The sequence below is a fragment of the Podarcis bocagei genome (genome assembly GCF_964188305.1).
Source record: "Podarcis bocagei genome assembly, chromosome: Z".
Taxonomy (NCBI): Eukaryota; Metazoa; Chordata; class Lepidosauria; order Squamata; family Lacertidae; genus Podarcis; species Podarcis bocagei.
In genome coordinates, this window is record NC_138140.1 from 23,281,763 (window position 1) to 23,297,424 (window position 15,662).

A 15,662-nucleotide genomic window follows, 5' to 3' on the forward strand; every position below is an offset into this window, starting at 1 on the left:
CTATGATTCAAGGAATGAGGCAGTTGAGCAGCTCGACAGCTGTATCCATGACTGAGCAGCCCTATTTAGGATCCACTCTGCTCACCCCAAAAAGAGGGAGGGGCAAGAAAAGGTTCCCTAAACATAGTCTGCCTCCCTTTTTCCCTGACTGGATTACTGCACCCAGTGGGGTCACCACCCAGCAGTCATAAAAGACATTTGAACTTTGAAACATGAAATATACAGACTTTGTTGGATAACACAGATGGTAATGGTGGCAGGACCGTGAAATCCGGAAGCCCCTAGTCATGAACCGGCACATGGACAGATCCCAAATGCAGAACTGCCATCATTGCAAGTGAGCTGTGACGTTTTAACGTGGATATTGTAGTGTTTCAAGAAACTCCAAGAGCAGGAGAAGGACAACTGAAGGAAGAAAAAGGAGGCCACACATTCTTCTGGAAAGGTCTACCGGGACAAGAACGTTTAATACACACTATCAAAAATGATATTGTGAAGCTCTTGTCAGAAGTCCCTACCAGCATTAATGAGCGATTTTCAACCCTTTTAATAAAACTTACCAAAACCCAACAGGCTACTATTCTCAGCACTTATGCACCAACACTGGATGCCAATGAAGATATTAAAGAAATTTTTTACTCTCAGCTGGATGCCATCCTAACAGAGACGCCTAAGGAGAATAAAATTATCCACCTGAGTGATTTTAATGCAAGAGTTAGGCGAGATTTCAATCTGTGGCTGGGACTATTGGGAAAAAAGGAGTTGGCAACAGCAACCAGAACGGAATCTTACTTTTGACTCTATGTGTAGCACACAACCTTGTTATTACCAACACACTCTTTCGACAAAAAAAAAAAAAATTAAAACATCATGGAGGCACCCTTGGTCGAACCACTGGCACCTCTTAGACTATGTAATTGTCCCAGCTGAAGACTGCCATGATGTGCTCCTTCCCAGAGCTATGACGAGTTCTGACGACTGCTGGACAGATCACCAATTAATACACTCTACGGTGGCTATCAAGATTATACCTCAACGCAGCCTTCAAGGAAGGAAACCAAGGCGCAAAATGAACACTCAAGCCCTTCAAGATCCCATTAAGTGTGATTACTTCCAAACGGCTTTTAAGGACCACCTGCTTTCGGAGTTCCCTGATAACATTGAGGAACACTGGACCAAGCTAAAAACATCCATTATTGCAGCCTGTGAGCAAACTCTTGGATACCAAACCAAGAAACACCAGGACTGGTTTGATGAGTATGAAAGTGAGGTTGAACGCATTATTGACAAGAAAAGGGAGGCCTTTCAAATCTGGCAAAGAAATAGAAACTGCGCAACTAAGAAAAAACCTATACAGTGGTACCTCGCAAGACGAATGCCTCGCAAGACGGAAAACCCGCAAGACGAAAGGGTTTTCTGTTTTGGAGACGCTTCGCAAGACAAATTTCCCTATGGGCTTGCTTCGCAAGACGAAAGCCCATAGGGAAATCTCCGGGGACCTCTTTTAAATGCTGGTGGTGGGGAGCAAAGCCTTTCCCCCCCTCCGGCCTTCAGAAGAGGTCCAGGAAGGCCGGCGGGGGCCAAAAGGCTTTGCTCCCCACCGCCAGCATTTTAAAAGCAGTCCGGGATAGCAGGGAAGCGCTTCCCGCTATCGCGGACGGCTTTTGAAGGCAGGCGGGGGGGAGCAAAGACTTTCGCCCCCCGCCCGCCTTCAGAAGAGGTCCAGGACCTCTTCTGAAGGCGGGCGGGGGGCGAAAGTCTTTGCTCCCCCCTGCCTGCCTTCCCAGGAGAGCGGAGAAAGGCAGCGCGTTTCTCCGCTGTCCCGGACGGCTTTTGAAGGCAGGCGGGGGGGCAAAGACTTTCGCCCCCCGCCCGCCTTCAGAAGAGGTCCAGGACCTCTTCTGAAGGTGGGCGGGGGGCAAAAGCCTTTGTCCCCCCTGCCTGCCTTCCCAGGGGCTTTTACATCGCCCCGGACAGCGGAGAAGTCCTCCGCTGTCCCGGGGTTTTTTAAAATGCTGGGGGTGGGAAGAAAAGCCCTTGTGTCCCCCCCAGCCTTCAGAAGAGGTCGGGGGACAGACTGTCCCCGGACCTGGTCTGAAGGTGGTTTCCATAGGAACGCATTAATTGATTTTCAATGCATTCCTATGGGAAACCGTGCATCGCAAGACGAAAAACTCGCAAGAAGAAAAAACTTGCGGAACGAATTAATTTCGTCTTGCGAGGCACCACTGTACCAATGCTAAGGCTGAGGTTCACAGAGGAACCAGAAAACTAAATAACACCTGGTGGATAAAAAAAGCTCAAGAGATCCAGCACTTAGCCGACACTCATGATGCACAAAGTTTCTTTAAACCCACAAAGACCATCTATGTGCCAATAAATCATGGCATGTGCCCCCTAACCTCAACGGACAGTACCACATTTCTAAAAGATAAAAAGCTATTGCACTGCTCTGGAAAGAACATTACCAGCATCTCCTTACCTGCAACTCACTCGTAGCTGTTGAGGTCCTCTCACAAATTGTGCAAAAACAAATTAGAGATGAGCTTGCAGAATCTGCAAATCTGGGAAAGTTGTGTGTAGCTACTAACTAACTAATGAAAAACAACGAAGCCAGCGGACCTGATGGGATACCTGCCAAAGTCTTCAAAGTGGGAGGAATTGAACTTACACAACTTCACAAGCTCATCAAAAAACTCCGAGAGAGAGAGAGAGAGAGAGAGAGAGAGAGGGGAGATCCTAGCAGACTTTAGGAATGCCAAAATTACCAATCTCTGTTAACAAGGTGATAGAACGGACTGCAGAAGCTATTGAGGCATCTAATTATTAGCTGCAGCTAGCAAAATTCTTGCAAGGATCTTAGCACTGTCTCCTAACAATATCCAAGGCTGCCCTTCCTGAATCCCAAAATGGTTTTCGACCTTCTAGGGGGACAGTGGACATGATTTTCATCTCTCGACAGCTTCAAGAAAAATGCAAAGAGCAAAACCAGCCCCTGTACTGTAGATGGTGTTTATTGACCTAAGGCCTTTGACACTGCAAATTGTAATGCCCTGTGGACTGTCCTTCTGAAAATGGGCTGCCCAGATAAATTTGTGAACATCATTTGACTCCTCTGTGATAATATGACAGCAACAATCGCAGTTAACAATGGCTCTCAAAGTGGGAGAGTAGGATCAGGTGTTAAATAGGGTTGTGTTACTGCCCCAACTCTATTTATTATTCTCATTGCCATGATCCTATACTTTGTCAAAGGGAAACTCCTCACTGGAGTAGAAATCATATATTGAACACATGGAAAGCTCTTTAATCTGAATAGGCTGAAACCACAGTAAGGTTACCATAACTTGTGTCATAGAGCTTCAGTATGCTGATGACAACGTAGTGTGTGCACGCTCAGAGGATGACCTCCAAACCATACTAAATATCTTTGCAGAAGCTTACAAAAAGCTTGGCCTATTGCTCAACATCCAAAAAACCAAAGTGCTGCACCAAAAAGCAAAAAAACAGCCCCTTTGCAACGCCACAAATCCAACTCAATGGTGTAATGTTGGAAAGTGTCGGTTACTTCTCCTACCTAAGCAGTTGTCTTTCCACAAGGGCAGACATTGATGCTGAAATCCAGCATTGACTGAGCTCTGAGAATGCACCCTTCTCTTGATTGAAGTGCAGAGTGTTTGAGGACCAGAACTTTCACAGGGAAACCAAAATGCTTGTTTACAAAGATAATGTATTACCAACCTTATTGTATGCTTGTGAAACATGGACCACTTATAAACGCCATCTCCAACTCCTTAAAAGAATCCATCTTCCAGTGTACAGGAAGAAGCAAAGACCACCAGCGTTGAAGCAATAATTCTTCAACATCAACTCTGTTGGACTGGTCATGTTGTTCAGATGCCTGATGATCATCTTCCAAAGCAACTACAGTGGTACCTCGCAAGACGAATGCCTCACAAGACGGAAAACCCGCAAGACGAAAGGGTTTTCTGTTTTGGAGGCGCTTCGCAAGACGAATTTCCCTATGGGCTTGCTTCGCAAGACGAAAGCCCATAGGGAAATCTCCGGGGACCTCTTTTAAATGCTGGTGGTGGGGAGCAAAGCCTTTCCCCCCCTCCGGCCTTCAGAAGAGGTCCAGGAAGGCCGGCGGGGGCCAAAAGGCTTTGCTCCCCACCGCCAGCATTTTAAAAGCAGTCCGGGATAGCAGGGAAGCGCTTCCCGCTATCGCGGACGGCTTTTGAAGGCAGGCGGGGGGGAGCAAAGACTTTCGCCCCCCGCCCGCCTTCAGAAGAGGTCCTGGACCTCTTCTGAAGGCAGGCGGGGGGCGAAAGTCTTTGCCCCCCCGCCTGCCTTCCAAAGCCGTCCGGGACAGCGGAGAAACGAAAGTCTTTGCTCCCCCCTGCCTGCCTTCCTGGGAGAGCGGAGAAAGGCAGCGCGTTTCTCCGCTGTCCCGGACAGCTTTGGAAGGCAGACGGGGGGTGTGTGGCAAAGACTTTGGCCCCCGCCCGCCTTCAGAAGAGGTCCAGGACCTCTTCTGAAGGCGGGCGGGGGGCGAAAGTCTTTGCTCCCCCCTGCCTGCCTTCCCGGGAGAGCGGAGAAAGGCAGCGCGTTTCTCCGCTGTCCCGGACGGCTTTGGAAGGCAGGCGGGGGGGGCAAAGACTTTCGCCCCCCGCCCACCTTCAGAAGAGGTCCAGGACCTCTTCTGAAGGCGGGCGGGGGGCGAAAGTCTTTGCTCCCCTATGCCTGCCTTCCCGGGAGAGCGGAGAAAGGCAGCACGTTTCTCCGCTGTCCCGGACGGCTTTGGAAGGCAGGCGGTGGGGAGCAAAGACTTTCGTCCCCCGCCCGCCTTCAGAAGAGGTCCAGGACCTCTTCTGAAGGCAGGCGGGGGGCGAAAGTCTTTGTCCCCCCTGCCTGCCTTCCCAGGGGTTTTTACATTGCCCCGGACAGCGGAGAAGTCCTCCGCTGTCCCGGGCGATTTTAAAATGCCGCCCGCCAGCATTTTAAGATTGCCCCGGACAGCGGAGAAGTCCTCCGCTGTCCCGGGGTTTTTTAAAATGCTGGGGGTGGGAAGAAAAGCCCTTGTCCCCCCCCCAGCCTTCAGAAGAGGTCGGGGGACAGACTGTCCCCGGACCTGGTCTGAAGGCGGTTTCCATAGGAACGCATTAATTGATTTTCAATGCATTCCTATGGGAAACCGTGCATCGCAAGACGAAAAACTCGCAAGAAGAAAAAACTTGCGGAACGAATTAATTTCGTCTTGCGAGGCACCACTGTACTCTATTCCGAACTTTAAAATGGAAAGCATAATGCTGGTGGTCAACCAAAGAGGTTGAAAGACTTTCTCAAGGCAAATCTTAAAAAATGTAGTGTAAACATTGACAACTGGGAAACACTGACCTGTGAGCGCTCCAGTTGGAGAACAGCCTTTGCCAAAGGTGTAATGGACTTTGAAGATGCTCAAACTCAGGACAAAAGAGAGAAATGTGCTAGGAGGAAGGCACACTTGGCAAACCCTTACAGTGATCAACTACCACCCAGAAACTTATGTCCCCACTGTGAAAGGACGTGTGGATCCAGAATTGGCCTCCACAGTCACTTGCGGACTCACTGTTAAAACTGTGTTTATGGAAAAGAATCTTACTCAGCTATGAGTGGTCACCAAAGAAGAATTACACCAAAGAAGAATACTCTAGAGAAGACAATGATAGCTTAGGTAGCAATCATGTGTATACTTACCTGGGAGTAACCTCTACTGAACATAATGGGATTTCTGAATAGACTTGTATAGGGGTGTGCTGCTAATTTTAAATTAAGGATCCTTATTTTGCAGGCTCCGTCACCCTCTTGTGGTGCGCTTGCAATATTGCCTCTGTTTCATTTTCCTAGCAAAAATCACCTCTCCCTCAATTATTGCTGTAGACCAACTATCCAGCAGAGGCAGATTTATGCATCCCCGCCCCGCCCCCCCTTTTTTACATAGCAAACACTTTTATGTGGGAACTAGCCTTTCCTTTGTGTAGATTTCAACATTTATGCAGCTGCATGCAAGTGAGAAAATCCCTTGAACTTCTGTCTGGCCCAGAGACTTAGTCTCAGGAACAAAGGTGACTACTGCAGTAATTTCAGAAACGGAACATTTTTAGAGAAGGTTTGGAAACACTATCGCTACATTTAGCCCAAATGTATTGTTATGAGTTTTTTTTTTGGGGGGGGGGCGAATCAATCAGTCTGAATGGTATCCTGGGTGCCTTCCAATTCTTGGGATCCTGTATCTGTCCGCTCATAATGTTTTTCTTACTACCATATTCTTCCATGTATAACATGCCCCCATGTATAAGACAACCCCTATTTTTCAAACCCCAAATTAAGAAATCAATATTTTGGGGGAGGGGAGGGGAGATCGCCCTGAGTTATGAGGGTTTTTTGGGAGGGGGGAGGTCACCCTTCAGTTGTTGAGGAGGTCGCTGCCACCAATTTCTCAAACACCTGCCCACTCGCTGCCAATTGCCTGCACACCCACCCGCCTTGCCAGAGCTGCCAATTGCAATCCGACTACAAGGCTTCACTAGGGAGGCAGACAAAGTGGATGTGCTACCGATAGTGCTGGAAGGTCTACTGGAAGGTCTGATGGCACCCAGGGACATAGAGGCATGCACTTTCCATGAGCTGACATAGGCTATGACAAGGCACCTCACGCCTCAGCCAACTAAGAACCACCGCCGTTGCAACTTTGCACACAGAGAGCAACAAGCACAAGAGTCAGTGAGTGAATACATCACAGCGCTCTGGGCGATTGCAATGTATTGCCAATTCAATGACATCGAGGGACTTCTCGAAAGGTTCATCAGACAGCCATCTCTGCCGCAAGCTGCTGGCAAAAGACATTATCACGATGATGGAAGCAATGAATATGGCCACAGCCTTTGAGAAGGATAATGCCCACGAGGCGGCCCACAACCCACATAAGGAGAACTCACCACATCCAGCGAGACCGGTCGTCTTCCGTAGATTCCCACAATGAGGATGTCCACCGAGCTTTGGACTGATCCAACCGACACCACCGCTCCCAAGCTACGAGAGCATCGTCAAACCAGCGATCATCTGACGCACCTTGAGGAACATGCGCCAGCTGCGGAGAAAACCAAGAGCATTGGACATGCAGATCCTGCGGCAGGAAGACTTACCGGACCAGCCCTTGCATGTGAAGGACATTGCCGCCTCAGCCGCAAAGGATAGGCTGTTGTCCTGCGTCTTGGACTGGGTGGGGAGGGGGTGGCCTGGGAAGCCGGGTCCAGAATTTTCACGCTACACATCCCGCAAGGATGAGCTGTCTACTCGCCAAGGATGTGTGTTATGGGGTAGCCATGTCATAGTCCGTCCCTCCCGTTAAGGAAAAAAGTCTTAGAAGGGCTGCATGTGTCTCACCCAGGGATCGTCCAGATGAAGGCATTGGCCCATAGCTATGTGTGGTGGCCAGGCATAGATGCGGAGATAGAGGGCTGGGTGAAACGTTGCGAGCCCAGCCAGGTCTCCCGGCCAGATCCACCCAAGGTACCAGTAGAGTCCTGGGAGTCCACACAGTCCCCATGGTCTCGGGTGCACATGGATTTCGCAGGGCCTTTTCAGGGCCAACACTTCCTAATAGTAGTCGACTCTCAGTCCAAGTGGCTTGAGGTGGTGCCGACCTCAACCGTGTCCTCTAGAGTTACTGTAAACGCGTTCAGGAAGCTATTTGCAACACACGGCTTGCCAGACATACTGGTGAGTGATAATGTAACCAAGAATGGAATCCACATTCGTTCCGCTCCTTTTCACCCGGCCACTAACAGCCAAGCTGAACGCATGGTCCATACTACAATAGATGCACTTGGGCGCATGGTGCATGGAGACTGGACTCTCTGGTTAGCGGAGTTCTTATTGGCTCAACACATCACCCCAAGCGCAGTGACCGGCTGGAGCCTGGCGGAGTTGCTCACTACCCTCCTTGATCGTATGCACCCCAACCGGGCTCTTGAGCAACGGCCATCCACTGTGGTGCGGGGGGCTCCAAGAGGGTTCTCCCCAGGGACACTGTGTACCTCCGAAACTATGGGTCCGAATAGGGTTGGGTCCCTGGTATCACTGCCCGCTGTACAGGTCCGGTTTCCTACAAGGTAGGGTTGGAGGGGGGACTGGTTTGGAAGAGACACATCAACCATATCAGAGCCAGAGCACCTCCGAACACAGAACTTCAAGCAGAACCAGAGGACAGAGAAATGGGTACTTTGGGAGATTCTGTGCCCAGGCCAGGGTGGGAACCAGATGGGTTGCTGGTGACTGAGTTATCCCAGCAGGGCGATTTCAGGCTGGAATCCTCAGTGGCTCCATTGGCAGTGACCCCTTCGGAGCCGGCCTCGCTGACTGCCCCACTCAGACTGCGGGTACCGGAGGAACCTCCTGGGTCACCCACTCAGACACAGGAACAGGCACAGTCCCAGCAGGAACGGAAAAGGCCAGCACACCTTGATGACTATGTTTGTTCCTTTTGTTAGGAAGTTGGGGGGAGGAGTGTTATGTATTGGGTTTAACACATTTTATGTTACAAGGCGCGTTCTAACCAATTGTATAAGCGTTGGTAGATGGACATTCTAATGGCAAGTAAGCGCATGCACTTTCAACTGTCAACGGTCAGTTCATACTTGGCATTATTTTTGCGTTGTCCAGTCAGCTTGGTTCTTGTGTTCCTATGAGTGAGCTGTTGTCACTGACAAATGTTGAATAAACTTCGTTGAGGAACTTATACTGCCTTGGGTTTCTGACTTTTTCTGAACATTTAACAGCTATCACGTGCTGTTATCTCCTAACCTCAGGCAAGGCGTGATGCCTCTCTGCCCCCTTTCCCAGTATGTTCAACCAGTATAGCAAGTAGTTTTCACTAGATGAAGTCTGGAGAGGCTTGCCTGTCTTCCCAGGCCTGGTGCTGTAAGGTAAAGGTAAAGGTAATCTCGCTTTCAGGCTGAGGGAGACGGCATTTGTCCACAGACAGCTTTTCGGGTCATGTAAGCAGAGTTCGTCCAATGGGTCACTGGCGCTTCTGCCAAGCGGTTTGCAGTTCCTGAAAAAGTCCTCACTAGATGGCGCTGCAGAACAGCTGGATGAAAAGTGCTGCAAGCCCAGCCTTCCCCGCCCCGCCTTACTGCTGACTCTGCCACCAAAGAGATAGAGAAATTAGAACGCTACAAGCAGCCCTCCGCTTCAGGTTTCCATTTCACCTCCAATTTAGGTGGGGGAACTGATCGACCCTATGTCCTATGTCCTTTGCGTTGGTGCCCCCCCCCCAGGCTTGGCTCCAGGCTGAGGATGCCAAGGGCCCGTATGGGCTTATTTGGCTGCAGCGGCAGCATTAAGTGACCTAATTATTAATTAATACAACAATCCCATTGACCTCTCGGCAGCTTTAATACCGCCGAGGGCTCCAACGCCTCGCGAGTCCAGCCTACATGCTCGAGGCAGCCCCGCGAATGGCGCCTGGTGAGCAAAAGGCGCCTTCAAAGGGGAACCCCGAAGTGTGGCTCCGAAGTGTCGCCTCCTCCCTCTCCGGGTCCCGCCCCACCCAGGCGCTGGAGTCGAGTTCCGAGCGGGCTCCTTGCCCGCCCCGCCCCCCGCCCCGCCCCTGCCTTCCAGCCTCGCTAAATGGACGGCCGATGTGCCTCCGCCGCCTCGCCGGGCCGGGCGGGGAGAAGATGGCTCTGTCCAGGGGCCTGCGGTGCTGCCAGCGGGTCTTCGGCTGGGTTCCCGTCGCCATCATCACCCTGGTGGTGCTCTGGTCCTACTACGCCTACGTCTTCGAGCTCTGCTTGGGTGAGGCTGGGCGTGGAGCGCGAGGGGCGCGGATTCTCCCTGGGCGTCAAGCCCCACTGGAAACAGGCGGGCTTCCTCATGAGTTGTAACCGGGAGGGAAAGGCAAGGGGAGGACGCGCAGACCCCGAGCGCACTTTGCCCCCCGCCCGCCCGCAGGGAGGCAGGTGGGCTTCCTCGTGGGTAAACGCCTTGCCTGGGAGTGAGCCCCTCTGAACGTACAGGGGTTTCCCTCTGAGCAAAGGCAGGAAGGGGGCTGCGCGGATCCTGGGCGCACTTTGTGCCCCAGGGAGTAAGCCCCCCTAGGGCACAGGTGGGCTTCCTCCCGGGTAAATGCGACGAGCTCCGCATCAACTTCTGAAGGGGTGGCTGAAAACCTCCCTGCGTGCCCTTGCTGGGGTGCAGGCAAGAGCCCACTGCGCGTAATCGAGGGAGTTTGCGAGGTAAGGCGATCCCCTCAGGCAGGAGGGTCCGCCTGGGGCAGCAGATCCCAATGTCGGTCTCTCCCTCCCCCTCCCCCCCCCCCGCGCCACCTCCCATGTTTCTGTTGTGGGTTTTCCCCGACCCCCTTCTTCCCTGACGGGGAAAGGGAAGCCACAATTTTTGGGTCCTCAGGTGCCGAAATGTATACTGCACTGCAAGCCCTAACAGAGGTTTCGTAGTCCAGCGTTGCCCACTGAAGACACTGAGAGGGTTGTGAGCTCTCAACAGGAGCGAGGTTGGGACAAGGGACTTCCTGGTTCTCAGTCTTCAGTGGGAAGAATTCAAACCCAATGCTTCTCTCTCTCAAGCCTGACCTCTTCCTTTCCTGTTTTTGCTGCGATCCTGCCACCCTCTTGAGCCAGCCTTGATTGTGTTGCACAAAAACCTGAGGCAGTTGTAGGGGGGGGGGGAGGAGATAGAGCCTGCTGTGAGGCAGGAGAACAAAGCTGCCTAGCTCTGCTAGAGAAGCTGTGGTGTTTCTGTATAAAAATAGCAGTGGATTTTCTATAGAAATGATAATCATGATTTTTTTAAAAAGAAACATTACCTTGGTTTGTAACTGGCCAAACCATCGGTTTCTGTCAATGGTCAACCTGCTTATTTATCACTGATCCAAAACAGATCAAACATATTTACCATCAAGTTAGAATACTGAAGATTATACTTCAGCTTGCATTCTGTTGACTTGGTTTTTATAATCCCTTCAGATTATGTTGTAGTAATTGATTTGTGAATGAAATGGTTGGCATTATAATTATTATAATATGATAGGGATAATAATAAATCAGATTTGGAAATGGTTTGTCATTGGGAATGGGGTTAGCAGGGAGGGGAAACGAGCCTGCTTAGAGGGAGGCTTGTGTTGGAATTGGGTGAAAGCAAAGCTAGTGATTTGATGCTAAATGGAGAAGAAATAACCGGTAAGCTTCAAGACCAAGAATTTGACTCCAGGTCTCCCTGGGCAAAGTCCAACACTGTGGCTGTGCTGTACCACTCTGATAACATGCCTGCCTGCCACACCAGTTTAAAGTACAGAGCTAGTAGTTTGCAAGAATCCAAGGTGAGAGAAGGGAGAAGATATTGATGCTCATTCCCTCTCCTACCGACATGAACTAGCCGGCCTTTGGTCTAATACAGCAGTGATTTTCTTACATTATTAGGGTGAAAAGGATGGTGTTTGGGAGGGTTGGTGCTCTTTTTGTGGTGAGGAGGGGAAGGACAAGTTACATATTTCCTTCCAGGATTGTGCATATAGCATAGGAAGTAACATACAGAAATGATATGCACTCAGGAATTCACTGTAATGCAAAGCCTTCATCAGGGCTTTCTTGGTTGTGGTCATTTCCCTGTGGAAGAGCCTTCACAGAGAAGCCCCCAATGCCTCTTATTGGGGTACCTCGGGTTACGTACTTAATTCGTTCCGGAGGTCCGTTCTTAACCAGAAACTGTTCTTAACCAGAAACACCACTTTAGCTAATGGGGCCGCTGCGCTGCTGGAGCACGATTTCTGTTCTCACCCTGAAGCAAAGTTCTTAACCCGAGGTACTATTTCTGGGTTAGCAGAGTCTGTAACCTGAAGCATATGTAAACCTGAAGCATATGTAACCTGAGGTACCACTGTATAGGTCTTTTGGTTGACATTTGGGTAAATTGGCATGATTGCTGTACTGATTTTACTGACTCTCATGGTTTTATCACATTTTTGTCAGCCGGACAGGGGAGACATCAGATACATTTCAAAATAAATAAAAGACATGCCTTTTAAAGCAGAAGTAGTTTCACATGACCAGTCAAGGCAGCTTCTTAAGGCCCAAACTACTGCCAGTCACCTGTAGTTCTTTCCTGCGCCCACCCTTTTCCCAAAGCATTCAGGCCAGATGCTGTCTTGAGCAAGGAGATGTGGGAGGCTGCTTTCGCTTCTGGAGATCATGCTGCTTGGTATTGCCCCCTCCCCAGCACACATGTTTACTTGTAGAAGAAACGTCCTGGTTTTCCCCAGGCTAGTCCTCACAGCTCTCCCACAGCTGCATATGTTACATATTTTGTTGTTTATGTTGCTTTTCTAAGGAAGATAAAATTTGAGTAAATATATGTGCAACTGAGCATCAGATATAGGTTGAGCCTCCATCTTATTGAATCAGCTCACATTCCCTCCACTTGTGAATTCTTGTTTAAGAATAAACAGATCAGCATTTTTAGCACAGTTTGTCCTTTAGCCTGTGTCAATGCATTCACAAAATCAGTATATACATCACTGAGGACTTCTCCATGATGAAGCTGGCACATGCAGAGGGGAAATTCACATCTTTTTCCCCCTCTGGAGCTAATAAAGCAGGCGGAAGTAAAAATTTAAATCCTGATAGCTGATTTATCAACAACAGTGGTACCTCGGGTTACATACGCTTCAGGTTACATACGCTTCAGGTTACAGACTCCACTAACCCAGAAATAGTACCTCAGGTTAAGAACTTTGCTTCAGGACGAGAACAGAAATCGTGCTCCGGCAGTGTGGCGGCAGCAGGAGGCCCCATTAGCTAAAGTGGTGCTTCAGGTTAAGAACAGTTTCAGGTTATGTACGGACCTCCGGAACGAATTAAGTACTTAACCTGAGGTACCACTGTACTGTACTGGTCTTTGATCTGCCTTGCTGGTAATACTGCCCACTGAAGTGTCTTCTTGGATCCTTTTCTGAAGTGGGTGAGAAATAGGCGTGGCACATACCTTTCTAGACCATTGTTGACTTGGTGAAGGTATGTGGATTTTTTTGGGGGGGGAGTTGTGTGTGTGTCAAACATCTCAAAGTGAGATTATTCCAGGTGCTTACCCAGGTTCTGTTTTCTTGGAATGAAGGTCAGCAAAGACTGTGGTGTCTTTCAGATATATTTATTTACAGATGTATACAACCTGAATATAGGACATAGGGCATCATAGGATTAACACCCCAACAGATCTTGCTTCTCCACTAGTCGCAGTCGCAGACCCATGTGTCTGTGTCTCCTTCCAGTTCTGCCCTCAACATAATACAGTAGTACCTCGGGATGCGAACGGGATCCGTTCCAGAGCCCCATCCGCATCCTGAATAGAACGTAAGACGAGACTGCTCAGGTCACGTTTCGCCGCTTCCGCACATTCGCGTGACGTCATTTTGATCGGCTGCGCGAGTGGCGAAACCTGGAAGTAACACGCTGAGTTACTTCCAGGTCGCCACGGAGTGCAACCCGAAAATACTTATCCTGAAGTGTATTTATCCCGAGGTATGACTGTACTCTAGCTATTGTTCTCCTATCTAACAGTTAGGAGGGGGGGGTGGAGGAAAGGCCCCACTCATTACATTATTGTCTTACAGAGAAACTTGTCTGGCCAACCTCCTTCATTAGATTCTAACCCTCACTGGATATTGTACCCCACGAATTGGAAGGGACTCAGTGCATCATCCAGACTGAGCTCCCCAAACCTACAACATAATTAAGAAGAGGCAAGCACACCAGTAGGTAATTATGGAAATGTGCAGAAATCCTTCCCCTCCCCTATTTTCTGAGCCTCTAGCAGAGTCTGCTTAGACATTGTCAAGATTTCCTCCACAGCTGTAAGAGCTAGCAGTCTTCTTCAACAGAGCATAGGGTTTTCTGAGCTGGGGTTCATGCATAGATTTGGAGCCCTTTGGTCTGCTATGAGTCAAGACTTGGGCTGGTTAACCCTTGCTGGAACTAGTGATTACCAAGGATGTATAGCTGCAGCCCAAATCACCTGCCTGGCTTGTGAATACAAAATGTGTGTGCTGTGATATTGTGCTGCTGTGAGTGTCCCCAACCCACACCAGCTTCAGTTCTTAGGCTGCCGTTTGCAAGGCTGAGAAACTGGAAGCACAGTACAGTGGTACCTCGGGTTAAGAACTTAATTCATTCTGGAGGTCCATTCTTAACCTGAAACTGTTCTTAACCTGAAGCACCACTTTAGCTAATGGGGCCTCCTGCTGCCGCCGCACGATTTCTGTTCTCATCCTGAAGCAAAGTTCTTAACCCGAGGTACTATTTCTGGGTTAGCGGAGTCTGTAACCTGATGCATCTGTAACCTGAAGCGTCTGTAATCTGAGGTACCACTGTAATGACTCTGAAGGGGAAGGAAGGCACGGGGTGGCAGCTTTTGGCAGCAGCCATACATCCTATTTGTTTACTAGTAATAATTGTTCCATTTGTGGTGTTGTGGAAATTGAGGGCTGCCTATAGGGTAGCTTCCTTCAACCTGGTGCCCTGTAGATGTTTTGGATTACAACTTCCATAAACTGCAGCCAGGATAGTGGAGGTCACCAAAATGGTGAAGGCTTTCACAGGAGTGTCTTTCGTCAAGAAAATCAGTAGGGCTCAACAAGTACATAGCATGGTGTGCTTGTTGACCTCTGTTGATGGAATCTTATTTGTTTCAGTTGTTCATGTAGTGCATAGTTAAACTCACTCGTGTGTGTGTGTGTGTGTGTGTGTGTGTGTAGCTACATGTCTGTTACTTTTGAGTGGATTTGATACCATGGATGGTATCATGTAGAACAGTGTTTCCCAACCTTTTTTGGGCAAAGGCACACTTGTTTGAGGAAAAAAATCTCGCGGCACACCACCATTACAGCCCCGTGACATCAGCGCGCAGCGTCACGCCGGGAGGGACGCACGAAAGTGAAAGTTTTCAATTTTTTTCCCTCCCCCTTGCCGGGGAACCTCCAAGCTTTGGGGGTGGGGGGGGAGGAGGCAGCAAAGCGAGGGACTGAGGGACGGCGGCAGCTGAGGCGGCGGCGGCTGTTGTGGTGGTGGTGGCGATAGCGGGCGGAGGAGGGGGCGGCGGCGGGGCCGAGGTGGCCGGCGGCGGCGGGTGGAGCAGGAGGGCGGCCGAGGCCGGTGAGGGAGTAGGGTTGCTGCTGCTGTTGTTGCTGCTGCTGCCCGGACATGCCGGCCTCCTCCTCGTCCGCTGTCTCGCGCTCCTCCCTTTTACACGCGCTGCCCCGCTGCCGCCCCATTGGCTGGGTCCTGTCAGCTGATCCTGTGTTATTTCCTGTGTGTGTGTGTGAGGGGAGAATGGAGAGAGAAACCTCGGCACCACCACCGCGGAGCCGCCCCCGGCTCGACGCGGATCCTCGCCGCCGCCGCCTCTCACCGCCCGACTCGCCCGCCTCCCTCCCACGGCACACTAGCCAACGTCTCACGGCACACTAGTGTGCCGTGGAACACCGGTTGGGAAACACTGATGTAGAACCTAATGTCACAATTACCATATGATAGTCTGTAAGATATCTCAGGGCTCCCTGATATTTTTAAAACATAAATGATTAAAATTTACAGTGAGACCTGCTTGGCGCT

At 50.2% G+C, this 15,662-nt stretch overlaps 2 protein-coding genes across 3 annotated transcripts in view; one reads left to right on the forward strand and one right to left on the reverse strand.

Moving 5' to 3' along the window:
* The window catches only part of LOC308578470 (uncharacterized protein), a 71,856-nt gene extending 63,889 nt beyond the window's left edge, over positions 1-7,967 (reverse strand). For both annotated transcript variants that reach the window (XM_081178906.1, XM_081178905.1), the window contains exon 1: positions 6,978-7,967. Coding sequence is in view for 1 of the 2 variants with exons in the window: in XM_081178905.1 (XP_081035031.1) it covers positions 6,978-6,982 (5 nt within the window). In the remaining variant the exon portion in view is untranslated. The remainder of the gene's footprint in view (positions 1-6,977) is intronic.
* Positions 7,968-9,662: 1,695 nt separating this feature from the next.
* Positions 9,663-15,662, forward strand: part of ZDHHC15 (zDHHC palmitoyltransferase 15) — a 34,414-nt gene continuing 28,414 nt past the window's right edge. Inside the window, exon 1 of the mRNA XM_081179107.1 lies at positions 9,663-9,840. Within this exon, the coding sequence (XP_081035233.1) occupies positions 9,684-9,840 (157 nt within the window). The 5' untranslated portion in view covers positions 9,663-9,683. The remainder of the gene's footprint in view (positions 9,841-15,662) is intronic.